The sequence below is a fragment of the Electrophorus electricus genome, chromosome 17 (genome assembly GCF_013358815.1).
Source record: "Electrophorus electricus isolate fEleEle1 chromosome 17, fEleEle1.pri, whole genome shotgun sequence".
Classification (NCBI taxonomy): domain Eukaryota; kingdom Metazoa; phylum Chordata; class Actinopteri; order Gymnotiformes; family Gymnotidae; genus Electrophorus; species Electrophorus electricus.
The window spans coordinates 13,850,043-13,863,396 of record NC_049551.1 but is presented as its reverse complement, the minus strand read 5'-3'; the positions used below and the strand labels follow the sequence as shown (position 1 = coordinate 13,863,396).

The 13,354-nt window shown below is 36.3% G+C and overlaps 1 protein-coding gene and 1 pseudogene across 1 annotated transcript; both read left to right on the top strand.

The window, feature by feature from the left end:
• Positions 1 to 313: 313 nt before the first annotated feature.
• On the top strand, positions 314 to 1,297 carry LOC118242866 (annotated as a pseudogene).
• A 4,983-nt stretch (positions 1,298 to 6,280) lies between these two features.
• Positions 6,281 to 7,285, top strand: LOC118242865 (trace amine-associated receptor 6-like). Its single transcript, XM_035535800.1, has one exon. It carries the CDS (start codon positions 6,281 to 6,283, stop codon positions 7,283 to 7,285), a length of 1,005 nt encoding a protein of 334 aa, XP_035391693.1.
• The last annotated feature ends 6,069 nt before the right edge of the window (positions 7,286 to 13,354 follow it).

Here is a 13,354-nt window from a genome sequence, read left to right as displayed (position 1 = left end):
AAAGGCAAAGTATACTTCAAAAAACACCTTCTGTAGAAAACCTGATAGATGTAAATTGTGCTTGAACACTGCCTGTTAACTCTAACTGTTAACTCTAACTGTAAACACTTTCACTCCTCTACTGGTCACCCCTGTAATGACATTGATGAATATTAAGTGAATGATGCTGGGTAAAAAGTGGCCGTTCATATGTTAGTAGGAGGATTCATACTTCAATATAAATGCGCAATCTGCAAAGACAAATTCATCAGTTCAGTACTGCTGAACAGCATATTATGATCAGCTCCAACTGGCCTATCTGTAAATACATAAGATGAATATCACAGAGTATCAGCAAAACATGACAGTTGAGTACTGCTTTCCTGACAACAACTCATAATGCAGAAAGGAGGTCCGAACAGGCCCTGGAAATATATTTTTGTTTAGTTTTCTATGTTGTATCATTATATGCACTGTATTTTTGAACTTGCTTGTTATCTTATCTATCTCTCACTTCAAGCAGCTCCACACTCCTACCAATTTGCTCATTCTCTCTCTGGCTGAGGCTGACCTTCTCATGGGACTTGTTGTTATGCCTGTGAATACGATGCAATTAAGACACAGCTGTTGGTATCTTGGTAAAATGGCATGTACAGCTTTTCTAGTAATCAATTGTATCTCAATGTCAGCATCTCTGTGTAATATGGTTTTCATTGCAGTTGATCGGTACATTGCAATCAGTGATCCTCTGCTATATTCCATTAAAGTCACAGTTTGCAAAATGTCTTTATTCATAATTCTAGGCTGGTCTTGTTCTCTGTTGTATGTACTCATCTATTTGTACTTTAATGACCATCTCCTTCCATCTCAGATCTTGAGCAGATGCCATGGAGAGTGCATTTTAATCATAAAATCTTCCTGGGTCACCATTGATCTAGTGATTTCATTTCTATGTCCATGTTCAGTCATAATCACCTTGTATTCAGTCATTTTTACTTTGGCAAGGCGTCAAGCTAAAGCTGTGAGATCTGTGTTGAATGCTACCTCAAATAGACACGGAGCCAAAGTGTCTAAGTCTTCTAATTCTAAAGCAGGAAAAACACTGGGCATCGTTGTTTGTGTTTATCTTGCTCTCTGGATACCTTTCTATTTATGTTCTCTGTCAGTTGAAAACATTCCATATTTATCACTTGTTTGGACTGTTCTTGCCTGGCTTATATTCATCAATTCTTCTCTCAATCCCCTAATATATGCTATATTTTATCCATGGTTTAGAGCATCAGCTAAGTACATTGTAACTTGTAGACTATTTAATTGATCATTTTCAACAATCCTTTTATTTCCATAGCATATTTAATTTCAAACTTTATTCTCCTCAAAAGACTGAGACTGCATCTATGTGCCTGAGAAAAATTTTAAACAAGTAAAAATTAGCAGTGAACCAGAAAAATTAGTTTCAAAAACTGAAGAGAGGAGTCGCTTGAATGGATGGGTATCTGTAAATGTGTTTTAATCTTATAAAAAAAATCTTATTGTATCATAATTATGTACATGAATTAATGTATGTAATGTATGTAACACAAATATCATCAGATATCAGAAACTGGATATGTTTACTTTTTGTCAAACCTATCTTATTCACATATATAAACAAGTCCAGCTATAAGACAGTGTACACACTATCTTATATGTATGATATGTATGCATGTAAGCCAAGTTTGAAAAAGGTCTTTTACTTGCTAGATCCCCCTCTTTTTCTATAGCAACCACTTGGAAGTTGCTCCCTCGCACTGTCCACACTGTCTGGATGTATGCATGTAAGCTAAGTTTGAAAATGGTCTTTTACTTGCTGGATCTCCTTATTTTTCTGTCAGAAAACAAGTTGAACTCTGAGTCATATGGCCGCATTTGGAAAGAAAATGTGCATTAATTCCTCTGTGAATCCCTTAACATGCTTTATTGTTCAATAACATCAGATACGTATATTGTTACTGTAGATTTTTGAAGACCTTAAAAAAGTCTAAATCTATAAAACTGAATTTGTTTCCAGGCCATTTTTTATTTCAGACTTCACCTGACAAAGCTGAAAAGCTGATACCACCCCATGACATCTCTATCCTCAATCTACAAAATATTTTATTCTTTTTTGTTTCATTTAGTTTATTCTTATACTGGATGTGTCTTGTAAAGAACTAGAATTTGCCTGTATCACAATACATTTTTTGTTTCCATTTGTTTCAATGAAATTTATAGTGCTTGAAAAGCACCATATTGTTATTCTTCATGCATCTTCTTTTTATGCTCCAATTTTCTGCAACTACAGCCAGAACCACTTAACATACAGACTCTGTTCAGACTGGGTTTTGAAGGTCTCGGTAATGAGAGGTGTGCTATGAACTCTTGGAGTCGATTAGTTTTGTAGTTTTCTAATAAATGTATGTGTAAAAATTAAAAACCTCCCATGGAAATTAATGGTGGAAGTTCAGAAATTCAATGTCTAACTGCCACTCAATCTCACAGACACAACAGACACAGATGCACACACTCTGGGGATTTCATAGCAACCACATAGCAAGACCATAGCAACTACATGGGAACACCCTAACATTTACATTTATGGCATATAGCTGACACTTTTATCCAAAGCGACTTACAATTATGACTGAGTACAACTTGAGCAATTGAGGGTTAAGGCCCCTTGCTCAGGGGCCCAGCAGTGGCATCTTGGCAGTGGCAAGAAGGCAGCAACCTTCCAATTACAAGTCAAGTACCTTAACCACTGAGCTACGACTGCCCTAGAATCCATCTAGTAATACAATGTCAGGAAATACAAATTCGTTTTAAGATCAAATATGACTTATTTGATTAATAGGCCTATATATATTCATACTATCTCACTTTACTGAACTCTTTAACGATTATATACAATAAGGACTAACCTTGCCACTGTATAACATGGGTATACTAAACACATAATGTCACAGTTAGTACAGGAAAGAATTAATATCGTTCCAAAAAGATCCAGTAAGAGCATTAGTTTGAATCTTTTTTCTTTGATGTTACTTATCAAGCATAAGAGGAAGCCAGTTTTCCAACCCCAGCTATGTCATGGCTACTGGTTTAAACATTAGAGGACATAACATAAAGGAAGACTCAACCACTGAGTGGAATAAATGTTAAAGAAAGTGTTGATAAAAATGGCAATGTGGTGAAGACTAAAGCGTAAACAAGGTGCACATATATCTCAGATGTAACATCCCCCAAAGAAAGAAAACAAGTAGAGAATGAACAACTTTACTAAGCTAACAAAAGGAGGAAAGCATATCAGCCAGTGAATCCTCGAATCTGTATTTATTTCAGATTCCAGGTTGGTATCTCTGAAATGGCAGTGCCCATCACATTGACCACTGGTTTGAGTCATGCATACAGTTTAAAAATGTAAGAGGGTTATAGTTTTGAGTCTGGAACTAACATATTCTTTAAAATACTGTAAGGCCAACAGCAAAGCTAAGGTTTCTTTCTCTGTGCTTGAAAAGTTCATTTAGTATTTTGGAAATTTTCTGGATAAATAGCAAGCTTGATGGTCAGTCCCCATGTTATCCTCTTGCTTGCAATGTAAAAGTGTGCTTGAAATATGGCAGACTTTCTGTGGCCCAAAGAACTTGACAAGATGAATTGAGTAATTTTGAGTAAAGGGAAATATAAGTGTGAGTTTGAAAAGAGAAGCCACTGTGAAATGTATAGAAACTAAAATATCTGAATGTTCTGACAGTGCTGTGGAAAACTATGTCATTGAGATCACATAGCAAACAGAGCCAACATTGTCAATAGAGTCATCTATGTGATACGGTAGAAAATAAACTGAATGGGTCACAGTGTAAATTTTGTGATATCCTCGGCAAAATCAAATAATTTCTTGTGACATAGTCTCATTTTGACCTGACAAAATCTAGGCTTTCATTTTTTATCATTTTTTATTGATGTAATCAAGGTCAATTATTCTTTTGTCTATTTGATAAGGTCCAGAAAAGTTTGATCCATGTTGTAAAGGTCAGTGCCAGGTGGAGGCCCCCTCCGGCCACCAAAGGGAGGTGTTGAGTCAGGCACACAACTTTATCCTTCATTCCCTCGCTCTTCTGGGGTGTTAGACATATAAACAGAGCAGCACCACCGTCAATGAGAAGGGTCGATCTGCAGAGCTGGAGTAATGCACTTTTCAGACCCTTTTCAGAGCTGCACTAGCTCCTCCTTACAAGTATGCTTCTAGTGTTTCTCTTCAGAATTGCACTTTCCTACCATTACAAGAATATTTTAATGACATTCTTATTTTATTTAGCTTCGAAGTGTATATACATAATAATGGAAGAATTTTAATATGACTTTTTTTCTTTAGTGCCAAAGTGTATACAGTACATAATGCCTGTTATGAACGCCAGGAATCATGCTCAACCCTACACTGCCATGCCTACCTCTTCCCACACATGCCTCTAATCTGGTTCACTGGAATGCTAGTACACACCTGATCATTGTTTCCCCTCATCACTCCTCCCTTAATTAAGATCGCCTCCTTCACACTCACGTCGTGAAGTATTACCAACCTTATGTTGCGTAACAAGCGGTTCAGTTACGGTTTTGTCTTCCTGGTTTTTGACTTCTGCCTGTGTTTCAGAGCTTGTCTTCTGCCTGACCCCTGGACACCCACGGACTTTGCCCCATGTTATCGACCTTGAAACAACCTAACTACCTGCCTGGCCCCACTGATCTGTTTGATCTAAATAATAAAACCTCTTGCGATTGGATCCTCTTCCTTATTTGTGTGTGCAATCATTACAATAACTCTGTTATCAAGTGCAAGTGGAGTGATAATTTTGTATTAGGTGGAACTCGTTAACCTAGTGTATATTCATGGGGTTTGTGACAGATAAAAAAAATTCTGAGGTTGAGAAATGACTGTGGTAGTTTAATAGATTGCTGGTATAGATTGGTTTTGTTCTAATAAAATCTAGTTTGGTTAGGTTTCCCAGGGAGCTGACTTGCTATAAATTGAGCTTTTCTATTGTCTACATGCACAGATATATTGTGATCAATATTCACTTGCTTCACTTGGGGACTTGTCATTAGTGTGATCAGAAGCAGATGATAGACAACAAAATGATTCATAGGATGATTACATCTTGGAATTATCTTGACTGTGCAAAAGATACTACACAAGCACAGAGAGTGAAGGATGCCACTCACTCTAATTGGGAAATTCAAAACAGACTATTGTCTAGTGATGGTTGATGCTCTGTACTGGTCTTCACCTCCTTCCGTTTCCCTGCACTCAGAGCAGTCCTCCAGGGGGCTGTAGTTTCTGATAGAGAGTACACTGTGTGCAAAGTGGCCGGTGCTTCTCATCAGGCCTGAGTGTGAAAAGAGGAAAAAAAAAGCAATATTTGTAAAGCAACCTTGAGTTTGAGAGAGGTACTAAATGAATGCAACAAATAATAATGATAATATTGTAAGCATCTTTATGTCCTTTGTGCGAAAAGCAATATGTAGATGTATTATTACAATGTATTATTATTTATTATTATTATTTCCCAAAATAAAAGTTATGCTTTTGACTGGAAATTGTGAATATAATCCTACCTCAAGTTTCACAGAAATCGTCAGACAATAAATAACCTGAGTGCAAAGGGATATTAACATACACCATACCTATACCTCATACTGCACTATTAGTGTCAGAGCAAAAGTCTGTTGGAAAATGAAGCATACTTCTAAATACAAACAGCTGAGCTGTGCCGGTATGATGCTGAATTATCGCAATTTGTGTTCCATCATCTCTGATGTTGACACGTTATAAATGAATGATTTTCTCTGAAGCACATTTTAGAACCAATATCATAAAACGCATTTGGCGGTGAAACAGACTAGATTAGTGCTCCCACTTTCAGCTTCATCAAATTAATTTTTTTTCTTTAAAATCCAGCAGTCGTAGAACAGATGACCAGGTTCGTTACAATGAGAACATTATATGTATGCATTATATGTATGCAAACTTGTGTACAAAATGTGATGGATGTGAAATGTTTGAAATCTAACTATAAACATTTCCACTCCTCTACTGGTCACCCCTGTAATGACATTGTTGAATATTAAGTGAATGATGCTGTGTAAAAAGTGGCCATTCATATGTTAGTAGGAGGATTCATACTTCAATATAAATACACAATCTGCAAAGACAAATTCAGCAGATCAGCACTGTTGAAGAGCATATTATGAACAGCTCCAACTGGCCTATCTGTAAATACTTAAGATGAGTATCACAGAGTATCAGCAAAACATGACAGCTGAGTACTGCTTTCCTGACAACAACTCATCATGCAGAAAGGAGGTCCGAACAGGCCCTGGAAATATAATTTTGTTTATTTTTCTGTCTTGTATCATTATATGCAATGTATTTTTGAACTTGCTTGTGATCTTATCTATCTCTCACTTCAAGCAGCTCCATACCCCTACCAACCTACTCATCCTCTCTCTGGCTGTGGCCGATCTTCTCGTGGGACTTGTTTTCATGCCTGTGAATACAATGCAACTAAGAGACAGCTGTTGGTATCTTGGTAAAATGGCATGTACAATTGTTCTCATAATCAATTATATCTCAATGTCAGCTTCTGTGTGTAATATGGTTTTCATTGCAGTTGATCGGTACATTGCAATCAGTGACCCTCTGCTATATTCCACTAAAGTCACAGTTTCTAAAATGTCTTTATGCATAATTCTAGGCTGGTCTTTTAGTCTCTTGTATATCCTCATCTATTTGTACTTTAATGACCATCTCCTTCCATCTCAGATCTTGAGCAGATGCCACGGAGAATGCATTTTATTTATAAAATCTTCCTTAGTGACCACTGATCTTGTGATTTCATCTATATGCCCATGTTCAGTTATACTCATCTTGTATTCAATCATTTTTACTTTGGCAAGACGTCAAGCTAAAGCTGTGAGATCTATGTTGAATGCTACCTCAAACAGACACAGAGCAAATGTTTCTAAGTCTTCTAATTCTAAAGCAGCAAAAACACTGGGCATTGTTGTTAGTGTTTATCTTGCTCTCTGGATACCTTTTAGTCTATGTTCTTTGTTTACTGAAAACATGACATCTTTGTCACTGGTGTCAACTGTTCTTATTTGGCTTATATCTATCAATTCCTCTGTCAATCCTCTAATATATGCTATATTTTATCCATGGTTTAGAGCAACAGCTAAGTACATTGTGACTTGTAGACTGTTTAAATTATCACCTTCAACATTCCATTAATTTTCAAAGCATATTTAAAAAACTTTGTTCTCCTCAAAAGACTGAATCTGCTTCATATGATATAAATTACAAAAACTGAAGAGATGAGTATGATGACTGGATGGGCTTCTGTAATTGTGTTTTAAATTTGTATTTTTTTCAAATCTTATTCTATTATAGTCATGCACATGAATTATATATATATATATATATATATATATATATATATATATATATATATATATATATATATATATATAAAGCAAATATCAGGAGCTAGGATATTTATACCTTTTGTCAAACATATCTTACGCACATATATAAAACTGGTCCCACTATAAGACAGTATACATGTTATATGTATGAATGTATACTAAATTTGAAAAAGGTCTTTTAATTGCTGGATCCCATATTTTTATTATTCTGTCAGATAACATCTTGACCTCTAAGACATTGGTATAAACTGCAATTGGATGGTTGTATACATTAATTCTTCTATGAATCCTTTATCTTTTTTTTTTTAATTAATGTTCTAGATTATCAGCTAAGTATATTGCTACTTGTAGAATTTTGTAGTCTTTATCTGTAAAATGAAATTTGTTTCCAGGGTATTTTAATTTCAGACTTATCCTGCCAGAGGTGCAACACTAAGACAACTCCATGTTATCTCTGTCCTTGCTCAAAAAAAATCTCTCACTTTTTATTATTTATTGTTTTATTATTTATTTTGCTTGTTTTGTTATTCATTTAGCGGGTTGCTGGTGTGTCTTGTAAAGAACACGAATTTGCCTGTATCACAATACAATCCCAATGTCATTGGAAAATTCTATTTATGGTCTTTTTTTTTAGAAATTGGTAGTCTGTTTTGAAACTTGTGATTTACCTTCTAAACAAAAGATTCTTGTGACATTTTGGCTCTTTTGAAGTCAGTGTTAGATGTTGATTCCATGTTGTTTTAATTATAATACTGTTCACACTTTGCAGTAAAGTTATAATCAGATTTGAAGGGCAAAGTGTAGAGTATTCAAACTTTTTCTTCCTGAGGTCTCCTTGTCAGTGTTTTGAGAAGTTCGCCCCCCTTGACTAAAACCTTTCAATACACAAAATACTGCAGCATATGTATAAAGAAAATCAGGTCAAATCATCCCATTTTTCCTCAGTACACACACACACACACACACACACACACACATCAATCAAAACGTGTGCGCACACACACACACACACACACACACACACACACACACACACACACACACACACACACACACACACACATCAATCAAAACGTGTGCGCGCACACACACACACACACACACATCAGTGAAAATGCACACACACACACACATCAATCAAAACGTGCGCGCACACACACACACATACACACACAATGTTTTTCATTTTGGTGTGAAGGATGTGGCTGCTTTTTAAACACAATCTGCTGATATCAGGTTTAATCTTTCAAACAGCCAGTCTTAAGTTGTTCTCCACCTCTGGTTTTGATGTGTTCTGTGGCTTCAGAACAACCAGTGCAGAGGATCCAACTTTGTATACATATAATGAACCACATGGCAAAAGGCCTCTGATTGCATGTTTTGTAAAGGCTGGATAATCTTGCTGAATGTTCAACCAGAACTCAGCCACTGGTTGCCTGTTGAACTGGTGAATCTTTTTCTTGTTTATTGTCTAAATGTTGCTTTAGTTTTGCTGCTTTCAAGATATCATTAGTAAGAGTTCCTGCACAGATTATAGACTGCGGCTTTACTTCCCCAAATAATTTGATGTAAGTGAACCCATATTTTAAATAATATTCATCATATTGTCTCTTTTTACATATGTGTCGTCTTTTTCTAATTTTATTGATTTTCTGGAACTTAAGTGGTTCATTTTGGAAATTTTGACACATTGCCAGTTGACAACATGACACTAAATCAACATGCGACACTTATTTTGACGAAAAATGAAATAAACCTATGAAAATATATAGATAAAGAACTAAATATCACATGGTTGGTTAACCAATACAATGAACTTATGCTGTCAGCTTATCTATGTGACACTGAGTGAGGTGAAGAACGATGCAAGCGTAGTGATGTTCGACATTTATTTTGGACAAAAATTCATGATTGACAGCCATTGCACAAACCAAAGTCGAGTTGACAGTGGATCCAGAGGTATAGCATCACCATCTTTGGAACAGGGCACGCCGACACCCTCCTGGGAGCAACGTGTGGCCACATCCTCTTAGGTGCAGGTCTAATTGGTGCCAGAAGCAGGGAATCAGATAAAAGGAAGCAAAGCCCCCCCCCAAAAACGGGCTGCTGGGTCCACGTTCAGTGGGGCAGAGGCAGCCAGGTTGGAATACTGGAATAAATGTCAAAAGTTGTATTGAGAAAAATGGCAGTGTGGTGAAGAGTAAAGAGAAAACAAGGCACAAATAGGCATTGGACGAAATACCCTCCCCCATAAAGAAAAGGTGAGAATGAATTTCTTTACTAAACTAAACTTGAGAAAGCATATTAGCCACATTCTTGGATCCACATTTATGTTGGATGTCAGGTTGGTACCTCTAAACCAGCAGTGCCAGCAGTGTGCATTGAGCACTAGTTGGAATTGTACATTTGCTTTGGTTTTAAAATGTATGAGGGATGTGCTCTCGACTCCATTAGCTAAATCAACTATGAGTATGCACCCAGATTATCATAAATTTGCCCTTTACAACAACTGTTCCAACACTAACAAATCTTATCTGATTAATGTAGTCTGGATTAGTCGTGTCCTATGGAAACCTGGCACGCACAGAATGACTGTCTAGAGTTAAATACAGCAGTTCCATCTGGAATTGTTTACATTTTCAAGCCTTGTGCTTGAGGTAGGGGAGGTGGCCTTGTGTTGATTTATTGTGAGAGTATAAAATTAATGCCACTCTCTTTACTTAGCCAGTCTGCCTTCAAACTTCTGGCTGTTAAACTCTTTGTATTTATATGATACAATGTCTTCCAATGTTATTTTAATGCGATATTTTAATGTTCATTTTGGTAAAACTGACAATGATTACTAAAGATTTTAAAACAATGTCCTTTACTACAACATTTTCTTTCTGTGCAAAAACATCTTATTATGCACACATTATTAGCATTAATGGTGAATGGAATACTAAGACACTTTTCTATACAGTGAAAGGTTTACTCAAACCATCTGAAATAAATATCAATACTAACCTCTCTAATGAACAATATTCTGCTTTTTTGAAGTTTCTCAACTCCAAAATTAACACAATTCCTGTGCAGTTGGCTCTTGATGCAATGGTGAGCAGTAAGGAGGCAGACACATGTGCAAAGAAGAGCGAACTTTATTAGGGGATTAGGGGCAAATCCAGATTCAGAGTCATCAGAGCAGTCCAGGGTCATTGAGTCAATACGTAGCATAAAGGGATACATCATGAACAAAAAAAAACACACGAAGGCAAACACAGGAAGCAGGCTATAACAAAGAAGCTAGGGACAAACACATGGAGGTAAGGAAAAACAAATGGCTAGAATCACAAAACAGGCTAACAAACAAGGGCTTTGAATTACAGATTAGCTTTGAAAAACTTTCAAACAAACAACCAAACATTCAAACAGCCAAACCATGAAAAGCCAAAACAAAGGGAACAAGACAGGGTTTAATACATTAACTTAACAAGACTAGAAACGAGGAACAGATGAATGTAATGATGGGTGCGGAAAACCAAATGTGGGGTAGAGAAAACAAAACTAAGGAATGGAAACAAAAACACACAAGACAAGGAAACCATGGAACATGTAAGCTGGGAGGGACTAACTGTGACACTTGATAATATTTCACAGACAGATTTATCACCAGTAAGCACTATCAAATTGTCCCCAGCCATTGATTAATGTGACTTCTGTCTTCTAACTGAAAATAGAAATTTTTAATTTATAACTAAATCCAATATCTTTGTATGTCATATAGATTGTATTACTACAACGGTTAACTACCGTTTGCCTTCAATTATTTATTTGATAATAATCAGTAATTAAAGTTCTCATAAAGATCATTAGTATAGATCATTAGTACTTTTCACTGAAAGTTGCTATAATCAGACCAATTCTGAAATTAGAATTTTTAAATCCCAAACATAGTACAGAAATGGCTATGGTTAAGATCACCAATGATCTTCTCTGTGCAGCTGATTCAGGTTTGCGTCCTATTTTAATCTTTACGTGTGCTCAGTGTAGCCTTTGATACAATATCATATCAGCTTTTTATGGAGCAGTTGGCTAGTATTGGACTCTGTGGCACTGTACATCAGTGGTTTGCTTCCTATCTTTCAGACAGGACACAGTTTGTACAGATTCAGAATTATTGGTCAGAAATCTCTGCGGTTCATTGTGCTGTTACACAGGGTTCAGTGTTAGGCTCACTATTATTCATCATTTACCTTCTGCCTCTTGGCAATATTTTTCAGCATCTATGATGAACGGTTTCATTGTTATGCTGATGATATGCAGCTGTGTGTGTCCAATATGCCAACTTCTACTCTCTTTCAATACTCACACATCTTATTTCCATGATACACATATATGGATAACAAGCAATTATTTCAAATTCGATAGGAGTAAAACTGAGCTGTTTCCTATGGGATCTAAATGTACACTTAAAAAATATATATATTTGTACATTCCCTATGGCTGGAGCTATTATAACTGTCTTCGTAAAGTTTTACAGCCTTGGTGTTATTTTGGACAGTATGCTCTGTTTTTCTAGTCATAAATTGTGTCTCCTTGATTGTGTTTTTTTTATTTATGAAATATTTCCAGACTACGACCTGTTTTAACACAACACTTTACTGAAATCTTAGTCAAAATAATCCTAGTAGGCATTTCTGCAGCACGAATCCATGGACATTACATGGTCTAAATCGGCTGACCATGTTACACCTTTGCTAATTCAATTTTATTGGCTCTCTGTAATCACAATGGATTAATGTAAACATTTTATTACTAACAATTAAAACTTCATAATCTTTCCCTTGTCTATCTTTCTTTCTCACATTCGCATAATGGCAAACAACAAGTATGCTTCTAGTGTTTCTCTTCAGAATTGCACTTTCCTACCATTACAAGAATATTTTAATGACATTCTTATTTTATTTAGTATCGAAGTGTATATACATAATAATGGGATCATTTTAATGTGACTTTTTTTTCTTTAGTACCAAAGTGTATACAGTACATAATAACTGTTATGAACGCCAGGAATCATGCTCAACCCCACACTGCCATGCCTACATCTTCCCACACATGCCTCTAATCTGGTTCACCGGAATGCTAGTACACAACTGATCATTGTTTCCCCTCATCACTCCTCCCTTAATTAAGATCCCCTCCTTCAAACTCACGTCGTGAAGTATTGCCAACCTTATGTTGCGTAACAAGCGGTTCAGTTACGGTTTTGTCTTCCTGGTTTTCGACTTCTGCCTGTGTTTCACAGCTTGTCTTCTGCCTGACCCCTGGACATCCCACGGACTTTGCCCCATGTTATCGACCTTGAAACAACCTAATGACCTGCCTGACCCCACTGATCTGTTTGATCTAAATAATAAAACCTCTTGCGATCGGATCTTCTTCCTTGTTTGTGTGTGCAATCATTACAATAACTCTGTTATCATGTGCAAGTGGAGTGATAATTTTGTATTAGGTGGAACTCGTTAACCTAGTATATATTCATGGGGTTTGTGACAGATAAAAAGAATTCTGAGGTTTCGAAATGACTGTGGTAGTTTAATAGATTGCTGGTATAGATTGGTTTTGTTCTAATAACATCTAGTTTGGTTAGGTTTCCCAGGGAGCTGACTTGCTATAAATTGAGCTTTTCTATTGTCTATATGCACAGATATATTGTGATCAGTTTTCACTTGCTTCACTTGGGGACTTGTCATTAGTGTGATCAGAAGCGGATGATAGACAACAAAATGATTCAGTGGATGATTACATCTTGGAATTATCTTGACTGTGCAAAAGATACCACACAAGCACAGAGAGTGAAGGATGCCACTCACTCTAATTGGGAAATTGAACTGTT